This window comes from Hyperolius riggenbachi, chromosome 9 (assembly GCF_040937935.1).
Source record: "Hyperolius riggenbachi isolate aHypRig1 chromosome 9, aHypRig1.pri, whole genome shotgun sequence".
Lineage (NCBI taxonomy): Eukaryota > Metazoa > Chordata > Amphibia > Anura > Hyperoliidae > Hyperolius > Hyperolius riggenbachi.
The window spans coordinates 227,813,819-227,829,251 of NC_090654.1; the positions used below are offsets into that span (position 1 = coordinate 227,813,819).

The 15,433-nt window shown below is 41.7% G+C and overlaps 1 protein-coding gene across 5 annotated transcripts in view; it reads left to right on the forward strand.

Annotated features, from left to right (window-relative positions):
* Positions 1-15,433, forward strand: part of SIPA1L1 (signal induced proliferation associated 1 like 1) — a 370,713-nt gene that overhangs the window by 168,499 nt on the left and 186,781 nt on the right. For all 5 annotated transcript variants that reach the window (XM_068254095.1, XM_068254094.1, XM_068254096.1 and 2 more), the window contains one exon: positions 7,459-9,265. In XM_068254095.1, coding sequence (XP_068110196.1) covers positions 7,771-9,265 — 1,495 coding nt within the window. In that variant the 5' untranslated portion in view covers positions 7,459-7,770. The remainder of the gene's footprint in view (positions 1-7,458; positions 9,266-15,433) is intronic.

A 15,433-nucleotide genomic window follows, 5' to 3' on the forward strand; every position in this document is an offset into this window, starting at 1 on the left:
GGTGACACAGTAAGTGTAAACGCCTGGGCACGGTGCATTGCGGCTCGCATCCACGGACCAACGGGAATCTGTGAATTACTTCCTGCCCAGCAGAGAGTACGTCGCTGAAGAGGGGCAGCGGCACTATGCATAGGACCCCATCTGCGCACTATGCAAAGGACCCTGTCTGCGCACTCTGCCACAGGATCAAATGGTTGTCGTTTTTTGCGTTGCAGTGGAATGCAGCCGGAGCATTTGTACCGGAACACAAAGATCAAGTGTAAAATTGGCCTCAGTTAAAATAAACGGAGATAAAAAAATTGCAACTTTTCTCCTATGTTAAAAACATGACTTTTAGATATCCCTCAAAAATGAATTGGATTTATGGTTTGGTCTCGGCTAAATGAAACAGTCTGTCCTGTATGCTAAAATATATAAATTATTGACCTTATTTTATCTATCCCCTGCTCTGCCTGCCAGGTGGAGGTGACTGCACAGATTTCATGCTAAAATTTATTGGAAATCTGTGTGCACTACACTGGCAGCAATAGATGACATTCTGGTCAGAGAGGGATCTGATTGTTGAATCTAAAGCATGTAACCTTCAGCGCTTATCTCAAGAATCCACCACCAGAAACACCATAAAACTAGGTGCGCTTACCAGATTGTTCCAGACCTTAAGGCTACTTGCACACCAAGACGTTGCGTTAGGTGCTACGTTAAGGTCGCATAACGTGCACCTAACACAACATATGGTGCTGGAAGTGAGGACGGTAGAGTGAGCCGCGTCAGGCGGCTCGATTCCTATAATGTCTCCCAGAGTGGCGCTGATTGGCCAGCGGGACCACGTGATGCGGAGCGAGACACTCCGCATCACGTGGTCCCGCCGGCCAATCAGCGGCCGCCAGTGCAGTGATTATTAAGTAGCCATGTGCGCGGCTACTGTAGCTGGCTCTCCCGCCTCCTCTCCGCCCCCCACTGCGCATGTGCAAACAGTCTAACGCGGCTATAGCCGCTCTAACGCCGTAGCATGCTGCACTTTCCGGAGAACGTGCAGCGTTACATGTAACGCAACGTGGGCTGTGTGAACAGCCCACTTGTGTTACATTGCTGTGCGTTGGGGGAGCGTTACAGGCGCACTAACGTGCGCCTGTAACGTCTTAGTGTGTAAGCAGCCTAAAGGGGAACTGAAGTAAGAGGTATACGGAGGCTGCCATATTTATTTCCTTTTAATCAATACCAGTTGCCTGGCAGCCCTGCTGATCCTCTGCCTCTAATACTATTAGCCATAGCCCCTGAACAAGCATGCAGCAGATCAGGCGTTTCAGACTTTAAAGTCAGATCTGACAAGACTAGCTGCATGCTTGTTTCTGGTGTTATTCAAATACTACTGCAGAGAAATAGACCAGCAGGGCTGCCAGGCAACTGGTATTGATTAAAAGGAAATAAATATGGCAACCTCCATATACCTCTTACTTCAGTTCCCCTTTAATTACAGGGTCAGAGGCCGATGTCTTCCCAGCTGGCCTCCTTTCCCAATTCTGTATCCACAATTACTTATATAGTCTCATCCACAGTAGTTCCACAGTGCATGTATAAAAAAATATAATCGACTCATCTAAGCGTATCAATCTTAAAATTTTATTTCAAATCAGTTTAAAAACAAATAATAAAAGGTAACTCACATCAGGGCCCTTGTGACAGGGACACAGCACAAAATACAGCATTATGAATGCCACAGGACGCCGTCCAGCCAGATGTCCGCCTCGCCCGAACCGGTTTCACTGCTATAGTTTCCTCAGGGGCTAAAAGATCCTTGATGGTTGAATCTGCTGGTGTATGGGCACTTTCTGAAGGGTGCCTTCTAATTTTCATGAAGCTACAGATGTAAACGCCTATTGCAGTCACATTACTGCTGTTACATCTGTGTTAGCCTGTCAATAGGCTTTTATTCACATCCAGCAAGTAATATTGAATAGTAATATGGTACTAATGGTATTTATGTAGCTTAGAAATGATCTGATCATATGCCACAACTGTAGTTGGGCTATTTGCAAGCTGCACATATTTGCATAAAATTTGCATCGACTTTAAAAAGTAATAGCATCTCTACCCATGTGCTTGAAAACTATAATATAGCTTGCCATGGTATAACAGCACTGGAATATTACATTTAATCAAGGGCATACCATTTATAGACTCAAATCCATGTATAAACATGAACCTAAGATAAAGTGTTGTCTAAATATTTGTACTTCCTCCTCATGTGATGTCAGTGTATACTTATCAAACATCCGCTACCTTTGATGATAGCTTTGATGGCTTGTGATAATCACTAATATTTGGACAGCACTATGTTTCAGTAATAGTTACAAAAAGGCTCATGTAGCAGCAGGTGTAGCGCTAGTAAAGCTCTTTGGCACCATAAAAATAAGTGCTGCTGTTTTGGAGATGAAGACTCCTGATCTCTGGAGCTGGCCTTGAAGATCAGGCTCCCCCATGCCTTGGTGCTGACATCACATCGTGGGAGGGGTTTCACCACAATATCAGCCATACAGAGCCCCCTAATGATCCGTTTGAGAAAAGGAAAAGATTTCTCATAGGAAAGGGGGTATCAGCGACTTGATTGGGATGAAGTGCAATCCTTGGTTACAGTTTCTCTTTAAAGGACCACTCCAGCAAAAAAAAAGTAAGCAGTTAAAATCTGACAGAACCAACAGGTTTTGGACTAGTCCATCTCCACATGGGGTATTCTCCGATTTTTCTTTGTTTTCAAAAGAATTTCCTGAACGTCAGTTTAACTACCAAAATAGTAAGATGCCAGCCTCACTACTCACTTGCACGCTATTTTGTCAGTATTCGCAACTGCCATTCAGGAAATGCTTTAGAAATCCCTGAGAACCCCCCCCATGAGGGAATGGACTAGTCCAATACTTGTCGGTTCTGTCACATCTTAACTGCTTAACCCCCCCCCCCCCCCCCCCCCCCCCTTGAGTGGTCCTTTAAACAGAAAGGGTGTCCAACTTAACATGAGATGGGTAATTCCAGAGGAAGAGAGAATCTGCCAGAACATGTATGACGTGTGTGGGCTTGAAGCGTATGAGAAATGATTGAGCTGCACTTGTTTCATTAGAAATACATTATGACCATTGCATGACCGCAGTGCATTCGTATATTGCTTGCGTGGTGCATTCACACTGTAGTTCATTTATACTGGCCCATAAAATCTCAATCACTAGTCTAATAGGTGAGTAGAAATAAAATCAAATGTTCTCTAAGAGACCCCTGGGATCAATAACGGAGTTTCGCACACATTAATGCTTGGGAGAGTGATATAACCATTGGGTCATGTCACAGGTTACTATGTTAATGGTACTGGTAAATCAGCAAGTCATTTTAATTGGCTGCATTAAACGTAATCACTATTTAAAGTTCTTCTCAGGACAGATAGTTATAGCAGGCTGGTCAGAGGCTTAATGTCTGTTTCATCTTATATTGTGCTGCATAATTGATGGTAATTAACTTTCATGCTGCACAAATATCCTTTAATCATTTGGAATTTTTATTACTCTGCGGACAGACCTGTTGATTTAGATAAGTTAATGTCCCAAAGCCGACCACTTTGTAGTAAATCTGCTTAATTGATGATCTAAGCGGAAAAGCTGATCATGCTCAAATCTTTTTATGTTTTCTAACACTGCTAAGGCTGGCCAAGACTTTATAATATTTACCGAGTGGGCTTAGAGAGAGAGATTGGGTTATCTCATGCCAAATAGTCAGACCAGGCAACTTCTGTCACCTGTTTAATGTTTTTATGATTCGGTTAGAATAATGAAGTTATCTGGATATAGACAGGAAACCAGTTTTCAAAACTTGAGTGAGTGTTAATTGAAGTTTGATCATACATAGTTTTTAGTATAATTATACTTTGATTCATAGGTTACATGAAATCTGCCTGTCTTACCCGTGGGTGGAGCTGGGCAAATGTGTATATACAGTTTCAGCAAATACACTTGCATAGCTTGGGATCCTAGCAGCCACTATAACCTATAGACCTCTTTCACGGATGGCCAAACTGCTTGTTTATCAAGCATTATAGCCACCCAACTGGCGGCCACAAGCGCCATTCAGCTACAGTTACATGCAGCTTAATGGAAAACACCCCCCGTGTCACGTTTGACATGCGGTGGCGTTACCTGGAAGCAAAAAAAGTTTCATGTTGCGAGCATGCCAACCACCAACCATGCTCAGATACAACTACATGGTTTTGGGGGGCTGGTGGACAGGAAAAGCTCACAGGCATCAAATTCAGTCTTCAGCTGCTCAAAGCAAAGAGGCCCAAGAACTGCACTGTGAGTTCTTTTGATCAACTTCATGCTTTCAGGGTAAACATTCTAGTACACCACAGGACACAAATCAAATCAAAGTCAAATCAAATCAAAGATAGCTTTATTGGCATGACCAAGATTCATTACAGGTATTGCCAAAGCAAGGGGAAATAGGGGACATGGGAGGGGGTGGGGTAGGAGGACAATGGCTAAGCAGTCTGTGGACATTTTTTTTTAGGTTTACAGTTCCGTTATTCTCCTCTGTCTGTGGCATGCTGTGACATAGTGTGCAGCGATTGTCACTGTGGATTCCTCTTCTAGTAGGATATGTTTTTCTCTCATCTTCTAGTGTAAGAAAGTCTGGGAATAGTTCAGACAATTTCTTAATGTGTCCCTGGTTGCAGTATATTTGGGGCAGTGCAGCAGGAAGTGGCTTTCATCCTCAAGGGTCTTCTGCTCACAGTGTTGGCATAGTCTCTCCTCCCTGGGTTTGTACGTCTGTCTGTCTCCCAGACTCTATTTAGAGGTTGTGAGCACTCAATCTGTAGACACTCAGGATTTTCCTCTCTTGAGAGTTTTGCAGCTTTTCCAGGTATGGGGCCATTTTATATTCTCTTTGTAGAGACTGGTATATGGCTAGCTTTTGTGACTGTTTTATTTCACTCCTCCATTTTTCCACATAGTCTTCTTTGCTCTTAGCTGTGGTGTGTTTTATCTGGACTTTTGTTATGACCTGTGGGGTCGGGGGTTAGAGGGAGAATAGAGCTGACCACGACTTTCAGTGCACACGGCTTTTCTTGGTCTTCATTGTGCAGCATGGCTTTGTAGTGGGGTGAGTCGGGGCTGCTGCTCTGTAGGTGGGCCCAGGACAACACTCTCTTCACTATTAGCCGCAAGGGAACTCCTAGAAGAGGGGGTAAATAGAGGGGTAAAGTTTTATTTAAAGGACATAGCAATACAATGCATTTTCAGTCCCACTCTCAGCATGCAACCATCAGTGCTGCTGTTGCTGGTGTCCCGGGCTACAGAAATAAATAAACCACATGTGGTGGGTTGCACAGCTTCGACCTATTCACTTGGGAGTTTGGCTGTTGTAATGCCTTTATGCTACACCACTGTGCATGGCTTATTTTTATAATTATGTTTTACAGTTACTGGGTGAAGCACAACACCGATCTCAGATAACATCCTGTTACAGTACATATAATTAAAGATGAGTGAATGTGTTCCATAGTCATAGGTATCACCTGAAGATTTCAATTGCTTTCCTTGGCTTGCAGTGCAAATTTGAATGTTGGAGGCTGTAGAGAGTCCTTCTGACAGTCCTTTATGAGGTCTGTACTGTCCTGGTAGGAGTACAACTGCGTTTACACCGGTTTCCTGCCCGCCTACGTAACATAAAGCCAGTCTTTGCACTAAAGCAGATGCGACTTGCCGTTAGATGGATGAGCAGGGATATGTTCACCGATAATTGTACATGCAGGTCTTCTGCAAAGCTGGCCATGCAAATATAGATTTCCACCCAATGTTCCAGAATGATAGATTCCTTTCTGAAAATAGATGTAGAAGGAATTGATTCTTACCATACAATGCACATCAATTTCCAATAGATTCCAGCATGGAATCTGTTGAAAGTAATTCGAACCACAGCGTTTCACCGGCCATTGATCTGCCAGTGCTCTTGCCCTGCCCCCGATTGTCCTAAATTTTCCATCCTGTCTAATCAACACTTTTGATTTTTTTTTTGGGGGGGGGGGGGGGGGTCAAAATGGATGTAAAATTTATCCATCTGACATTTTGGGGAATCTATTGCCAGCAGATGAATTGAACCTACAATTTAAATGTGTAGACAGTACATATTGAGACCACTTGTTGTTCATTAAACTCGCTTAGGAAGGAGTTCTTAGCAACTGAGTGAAAAGTCTTTTGCTTTGAAGGGATGTGAAGGATGTGTTTTGTTTGCGCTTGTCATTTTATATGCTGCCATTATGTAAGGAGTTGGTCTCCTGGGTTTTCTTAACTGGTCTGCTTTAAATACTCCTCACTGGAAGATCAGCTAGACAGGCATTTATTGTATCTAATCTTGAAAGACTGTTGACTGACATGCTTTTAAATGGCTGAGAATCAGTAGATTGCTTTTCACAGTAGGCTTATGCTGGGAATACACAAATAGTTTTTTTGGGCAGATTTACTTTCCGATTGTTTTTCCAATCTATTTTCTGATCGTTTTTCTGATCAATTTCCATTCAATTCTATTAGAAAATTGATCAGAAAAATGATTAAACCAGATCGTACCTGTCGGAAATTATCGAACCATCTATCTGCCGAAAACACTCATGGTGTATTCCCAGCATCAGTTTACACAGATGTGTTTCTAGTAATTTTACACCCAAAATCGCCATTCAGGCAAATGTGCAAGTATATATAAGATGTAGATTGGACTCTATCTTTAAAAGGTGTTCACCATTTTCACAAGGTGCACATGCAAATGGTCCAGAAACCCCCATTGTGGATGCAGAAGCGTGTCTGTGACCTCTTCCAGATACTCCATTGCCTAGTTGTTAATGCCTGAAGAACGCACAATTAAAAGGAACCTGAGGTGTGAGACCTTAAGGAAGCTGCCATATTTATTTTGTTTTAAACAATACCAGTTAATTGGCAGTCCTGCTGATCTTTGTGGTCGGTCAGGGTCCAAAACTCCACCTGAAACAAGCTGCTAATCTTGTCAGTTTTGTCAGACACCTGATCTACATGCTTGTTCAGGGTCTATGGCTTAAAGTATAGATGCAGAAGATCAGCAGGACAGCCAGGGAGGGGAGAGCGTGCGGTAGGGAGACTTATTAGATTTAAGAGAATGTTTGCCTGAAATTAGGGCTTTGAATTCACACGATTGCACCCTTCATATCATTTCTGCTTTATTGATTTAGATACCAAAGTAATGCTTCAGCTAATCTATAACCGCTGTGATACCAGTCACCAGAAATTGGCATGGCACCTGTTAAAATGCATATTTCTATCCATGTAGACATATACACTTAGAATACATACAAGTTAAAAATACTTACAGTATGTAACTGTGAAGTCATTTTGTGGCTGTATCAATTACATATCAGTTTGCTTATTGATTGATCTTTTTTTATTTATATTTCAGGTATACATTACCGGAAAGCATTGGATTGACGTTATAATATTCCCTGCACAATTTTCCACTGGAAAATGAAGGTTTGCTACAAGAGGATGAGAAATGCACCCTTGGAGTATCATCTTGCCTGTAAATTTGTGACAAGCCAGTGAACATTCTTATATACTTTTTTATTTTATACTTCCTTTTATAACTTCACAGATCTCATGAAACCAGTGCATTCTCTAGAGGGTTTTCCTCAGGAGAGCATCATCTTTTTAAAAAACAAAGATGGACGTGTTTCCTTCTGGAATATTCTGAATCTGGGTTTATCTTCAGATCATGACCAGTCTGAAAAGGTCCCAGACTGAGAGGTCCGTTGGAAGTGGGACTCAATCAACAGTACCAGATGGGCCACAAAAAGCTCGTTCAGATGATTTTTATATGAGACGTTTCAGATCACAGAATGGTAGTTTAGGTTCTTCTGCCATGTCTCCCGTAGGACCTCCCCGTAGTGAGAGCTCCCATCATTTATCTTCAACGCCAGGTGTTCCTAAGATGGGGGTTAGAGCACGAATTGCAGACTGGCCTCCCAGAAAAGATAATGTTAAGGAAATGAGCAGAACTAGTCAAGATATGGAAACAACTAGTATAGACACAGTGTCGGTGAAGAGCAGCCCTAGTAGTCAAGTGAGTACATCTAGCATAAACTCTAGTGATTCTGCTATGCTGAAGAGCATTCAGAATACTCTAAAGAATAAAACCAGGCAAGCAGAAAGTATAGACTCTCGGTTTCTTACTCCTGAAGGTTACTCCAGTTCCAGCTCCCCAAGAAAAGTGAATCGTAGAATAAGACAGCGGAGTAACAGTGACATCACCATTAGTGAGTTTGATATGGACAATTTTGAAGAATGCCTGTCGCCTACCTTCAAAGGAGGACCATCACTCCACAGGGAATATGGCAGTACTTCTTCAATAGACAAACAGGGAACATCTGGTGACAGCTTTTTTGACATTATAAAGGGATACAAAAATGAGAAATCTGATCATCGTGGACATGGTCCATCAAAACTGAGTGAACTACTACTGAGCAGTGGAAGTCGAGGCTCTGGGTTCTCACTGGATGTTATAGATGGTCAGAGAGATGGACACAGGGCTTTCAAAGACCGGGATAAGCCCCTAAAAAGGCGTTCAAAATCAGAAACTGGAGACTCTTCCATTTTTCGGAAGCTTAGAAATGCAAAATGTGAAGGAGAACTTGGAAAGGCTTCTGATATTGATGACAGTCGTTCTGATGATAGCATCAAGCCTTGGACTTGCCCTAAATGTTTTGCTCATTATGATGTTCAAAGTGTTTTGTTTGATTTAAATGAAGTTGTAATCAACAGGCACAACGTCATCAAACGGAAAAACACCACCACAGGGGCTTCTGCTGCTGCTGCAGCTTCTTTAGCTGCAGGTCCCCTGACTCATTCGTCTAGTTTCAACTCTCCAACTGGTAGCACAGAAGATTTAAATTCAAAGGAAAATATGAATGTTGACCAGGGAGACGACAAAAGCAATGACTTGGTAATGAGCTGTCCGTATTTTCGCAATGAAACAGGAGGAGAAGGTGAAAAGAAAGTTAGCTTGTCAAAATCAAATTCTGGTTCATTTTCTGGATGTGAAAATTCTTCTTTCGAATCTACGATGAGTTCACATTGTGCAAATGCAGGACTTGCAGTCCTTGAGGTCCCCAAGGAAAATTTGGTTTTACACATCGACAGAGCGAAGAGACACATCGTGGAACATGTTGACCTTGGTTCATATTATTACCGAAAGTATTTCTATCAAAAAGGTATGTGCTGTACATATTATTTCATGAGTGTATGTTCTTTATGCCTCTCGTTATTTGCTGCTCTTGTAACACAGCTATATCAGTTATAGTATTCTTTGCTGCTGAGTGAGGAAACTGGGAGAGTAAAGCATGGTATACACCTTCAATTTTGATTGGCCAATCTTTGACCAATTTTACCACCTCCATATAGTACAGGTGATATTATGATTTGTATGTGTAGTACAGCTAAGAAAAAAAACATTAAGATCAGATACATCAGTCTAATTGTTTCCAGTACAGGAAGAGTTGAGAAACTCCAGTTGTTATCTCTATGCAAAAAAGCTATTAAGCTCTCCGACTAACTTAGTCGTGGAGAGGGCTGTTATCTGACTTTTATTATCTCAACTGTAATTGAACTGTTTACTTTTCCTCTGTTAGAGGAGAGTTCATTACTTCACAGACTGCTCTGAAAGACTCATTTTGAATGATGAGTGTTGTGTAATCTGCACATATTATAGAGTGATGCAATGTTAGAAAAAACACTATATACCTGAAAATAAAAATATGAGAATATTTTCTTTGCTGCTAATCTTCTAGTAATTATTCATAGTACACAACCAATTCATTATATCATATATTTTTTAACTTCAGTGTCTCTTTAATGAGCGAGATTGGTACTGTAGGTGTGGTCTTAAAGGACAACTGAACTGAGAAGGATACGGAAGCTGCCATATTTATTTCCTTTTAAGCAATACCAGTTGCCTGGCTGTCCTGCTGTTCATCTGCCTCTAATACTACTAGCCATAGACCCTGAACAAGCATGCAGCAGATCAGGTGTTTCTGACATTGACAGATTTGACAAGATTAGCTGCATGCTTGTTTCTGGTGTTATTCAAACACTACTGCAGTCAAATAGATCAGCAGCTGCCAGGCAACTGGTATTGTTTAGAAGGAAAAAAATATGGCTGCCTACGTATTCTTCTGACTTCAGATGTCCTTTAACCTGAATTTGTTCTTAAAGAGGAACTGTAACGACAAAACGGCCCCTGGGGGGTACTCACCTCGGGTGAGGGAAGCCTCAGGATCCTAATGAGGCTTCCCACGCCGTCCTGCGTCCCTCGGGGGTCTCGCTGTAGCCCTCCGTACAGCCGTGATGCAATATTTACCTTCCTGGCTCCTGCGCAGGCGCTCTGATGGCTGTCGGCGCCGAAGTAGGCGGAAATACCCGATCGCCGTCGGGTCTGCTCTACTGCGCAGGCGCAAGTTTCCGGCGCCTGCGCAGTATAGCGGACCCGACGGAGATCGGGTATTTCCGTCTATTTCCGTGCCGAAAGTCGCCACAGCGCCCCCGCTGGAGCCAGCAAAGGTAAATATTGAACTGACAGTCGGCACAGTCGCCGGCTGTTCGGAGGGCTGCGGCGAGACCCCCGTGGGACAGAGGACGGCGTGGGAAGCCTCATTAGGATCCGGAGGCTTCCCCCACCCGAGGTGAGTACCCCCCAGGGGATCTTTTTGTTGTTACAGAGTCTCTTTAAGTCGGAGTTCTGTGACATCTCTGTCCCTGTACCTCCTCTGTGCCATCTCTGTCCCTGTAACCTCCTCTGTGCCATCTCTGTTCCTGTAACCTCCTCTGTGCCATCTCTGTCCCTGTACCATATTTTTCTCCTCTTCCCCTGTGCCTTCAGTGTCCACCTTTGTTCCCTCAGTGTCCCCCTATGTGTCCCTTTGTGTCTCCTTCGGTCCCCCTTTGTGTCTCCTTCGGCCCCCCTTTGTGCCGCCTCCTGTCCTAGTGGTGATGGTAATGTGCTATTTTCGCTTATGCAAAATCTCTCTTAAAATTTAGCAATTAAGATTATACATAATTGATTTTGAAATGTAATTTATTTCACATAATCCATGCACACTTCCAGAGGGTCCCAGCGCTGGATCACAGATTTGCTTTAAAATGTTTAAAATTAATATGCAGAACTTAGTATTTGCTACACAGTAAAGTATACCGCAGCAAAATGTAATTTTACTAAGTTTAAAAAACATTTTTTTATTTTTATATAAAACTAAAAGGTATTTTTGAAAAAATGTTTAAGGGCCCGTTCACACTGCACGCGTTTCCAGCCGCGTTTTGGAAACGCGTGCAGGTGGCCGACACGCACGACATCAGACATTGCATAGAGTGCAATGTCTGATGTTCACACTGCATGCGTTCCGGACCTGTGCGGTCCGGAAACGCATGCTGCACGCATTTTTTGTAAAAACGCATGGCTGTCCCATTCACTTTTCAGTGATGGGATCAGCCACGCAACGCATACGAACGCGGATGGCGTGCGTTCGTACGCGTTGCGGTCTGCGTTCTGCAGTCTGAACGGGGCCTAAGACTTTACATTTTCTGGCCGTTCATTTTTGGCAAATTGTTAGTACAGTAGCGCTTATCTGAATTCAAAATCTGTTGACCCTCAAACTACATGGAGGTTGCAAAATTGGTCAGTGGAAATTGAAGGTGTTTACTAGGCTTTAGCCTTCAATTTTTGTTCTTCAGTGAATAGTTAACAGGCAATTTTTTTTAATTTTATTTTTGCCAAGTGGCATTTGTTTATTGTGATATTAATTATTGTGACATATTAACATGCCAATTTGGAACAGTGGAGTATGCAAGCTGATAGAACATTTATTTAAAATAAAAAAAAATAAAAGCTTTTTATTTTTAGCCCTCATTTTTCCTCATTGCTAGTTGAGCACTAGGGATGGCAATGCTTAGAGAACTCATGGAGAAGAATGGGATCAGTTTCATCAGCTGATACATTTGTAAGGTTCTGATTTGCTGGACATTATCATCCAGGAATTCATAACATAATTAAATTCATCGAATCTTATCAGCTGATCAAACTGATCACATAGTTCTCCTAAGCATGGGCATCCCTTTTGAACACCTCCCTGCAACTTTAGTCACTTGGGGCCATCTCCAATGAGCTCTTCTTGAAACCTCACCATGGAAGTATTAGATACCCTAAGCACTACATCATTGCCTGACTCGAAGATAGCCAGTAATAAACATGCTCCGACATTAGTTGCTGCTTTTTTTAGTGCAGTATAAATTGGTGGAAGCCAAATATTTGTGTATTATCGTGTATGTGTTACCTTCACCTCCATGAAATGTAGATTAACCGCATCCTGCAAAATGGATTAGAAGGTATATAAGGACTCTTGCTTTTTATATCTAAATGAAAGCCTATTAAAGTTATTGATCAATGGTAAACCACAATAACAAGTCAATTAAAATGCGTTATAAATCAACACAACAGTAAAGTGTCACAGAATATCTTTCGGCAACATCTCCTATACCATTATGTCTTAATTTAGTCAATGCTCAGCAAACTGTGTTAGATCTCCTACAAAGTTAGGTTATAAAAAGAGTGCATTATTTTTTAAAGATGGCTACATTTTTTATGTGATGATCCCAGCTACTTAGCAGCCACTGTAAACCTTAACCCTTGCATCTAATTGAACGACCCAAGGCTTATTAGTCTCTCGGTTGCCTACCGAATTTCCCATTATGATTTAAAACCCACTTATCTGCCTACAGATCCCCATCAGTACACTCATCATCTTCCTGAAGAGCCCATGGCCATTCATACATCATTTCTTTAACAGGCATTTGCATCATTTGAGTTGACTTTTAATATGTCTTCACAACAACTCTTCACTTAAACCCTTCTCTGTCTGTGAACAAGGCTTCTCTTACCCATTTTTACCCCTTCTCCATCAAACACCATATAAGTTATTTTTTTTTATTTTTTTTTGTGCCTGCACTGCCACCCTTTAGTTAAAGCGGTATCGTCACCATAAAAATCTAATTTCAACAGCAACTGGTCTGAGTGTATTAAGTGATAAAGGTGCTAATCCTGCATCCAAAACTTTCAAAACTTTTTCTGCTGTTATGATTTGGAGTTATCACCTACTTAGTAGTCGTGCCAAAGAATTGCATGCTGGGGGTTCTTTTTATCTATAATCTATTCCTCCTCTTCCCTTTATTTCCCTGCCTGCTGCTTATCTGAAACCTAATCCCCTAATCACTTGTGTTTACAAGCAAGGCTGAGGCCACTCAGCGATTGAAGGAGACAAGAAAAAAAGTAAAGGGCAGAAATGACATCACGAGTTAGCCTTAACTGGGCAAAAGACATGGCCCCCACCAGGAACAGAATTCTCGTCATTTACTATATAACATTCACTGAAATCAAAACTTGGACAGTATAATACATGTGTTATGTAAGTAGATCAAGTATTTATCTACTTATATATGTGTTTTTTTCCCTGGCATAGTATGGCTGATCCTACTACCTTTTGTTTACACTGATGCTGTCCAAATGGAGGCCCACAACCGCATCCAACCCTTGAGAACTGATGCTGTGGCTAGCCTGTTTGCTGTGTCACTCCAATTCCTCTCACTACTTCTGCCATGTCCTCTTTCTTACCACCCGCCATAGCCAGAACATTTCTGTTCCACCCCCTCCTGACCAAAACTCCCGCATGTCCTTGAAGTTGGGCAGCACTGGTCTACACAGACATTCACGCTTAATTTCATCTAAATCCCTGTACAGACCCAAGTTTATGCTGCTATAAATTATTTTATTGGACGATCTTCGCAGTCACTGACAGCCATGCACACTCGGCTTGGCCAGGCTGTCTGTTCTATGCAGAGAGAAGTGGAAAGAAAAGTCAGTGCTCCTCGCAGTGCCTGAGGACAAAACAATGCATTGTAGAATTTCACAGCAGCTGATGGTTCATCTATAATGAGAGCAATGACTGGTATTTCTGCATCAGAGTAACTACTGAAATGGTCAGGCATAGAGATGGTCAGTTGGATGGCAATAATTTCGAACTGATGCAGGTTTTATGTTTTCTTTATGCAAATGTCTGCAGCTTGGAATTGAACTACTGCATTTAATTGGATCAATTTCAAGCTGCATAAATGGGCATAACATTATCTCCAACTATTAGTATTATTGACCATCTCTAATCATAAACAATCATTTTTGTTATCTCATTTGATATCAATAGTAACCTTTCTCTCTGGTCACAAAAAGTTTACTTGTGTTGATCCTCCTCCTTTGACATTGTAAAGCAGACATGTGCCTTCTTAAAACAGAAGGTGCTGTATGTGCGATTATTCATGTTGGAGTGAGCATATGAGATATCCCACAATGCATCACTGCTGATTATGCAAATCATCCCTTTGTTGTCCCTTTGTAGCTAAACAACCCTCCAGAACCGCTGGGATGCAATTATGTCAGCTTGTTAATATTACAGAGCTAAGCTAATCCAACCTGCATACAGGCTATTTAGGACTGTTTGAGCCTTATCAGTGCCTGTTATGGATTAGGGCCCATTTCCATTACATGTGGTGCGATGTGGCTACATAGCTGCATCTCACCACGGGGTGTCCTGAAACCAATGCATGGCAATGGAACAGTCTCCATTTTCACTACAGCTCCTCTTTAAGTGCATCAACAGTCTCAGAAATGTGGCTGGGGTCACACTAGACTCCAGGCACAGTCTCAACAAATCCAATTTATGATTTGCTGTGTCCATCCACTTCCAATACATAGTTTAGTAAAGAAAAAAAAATCTGTCCATGTTCATCTTTGGTGCGATAGTGTTGTACAGCCACACATATCCTAGTTATCTTAAAGAATTTACTTTTAACCACAGATCTGACCATACAACTAATATATGGGATGATGATCTTTCCCTTCATTTCAATTCTTAACTTTAGATGCTGGGCATTTACACAACACAAATGGTTGTTGGACATTTGTTCCATTTTACAGTAATGCATTCCTACAAATACCTTGGTTGCTTTTGAGAGTGCAGAGCTAAATTGAGAAAATCATTTTTAATTCTTTAATATAAGAATTAAGTAATAAAATGAAATGATTATTATGTTCTGTCTGGGAGAGTATCACATGATGGCAGTATGTATATTTATAGTAACATCTAATATTCAGTCCTCTTGTTGCTATGCAGTCTTGCCAGCAGTTTATCGAGGAGGTGAAAAAAAAAATCACAGCATCTAATTGCAAGTTGAAGCAAAGATGGTCTATTCTTGTCTCCAACACATACTAAAGAAACTCCCGGACAAGATGAAGGGTGTCGCAGCAAATTATTAAAGCTTAGAGATATTAAGTTAAACTAGCT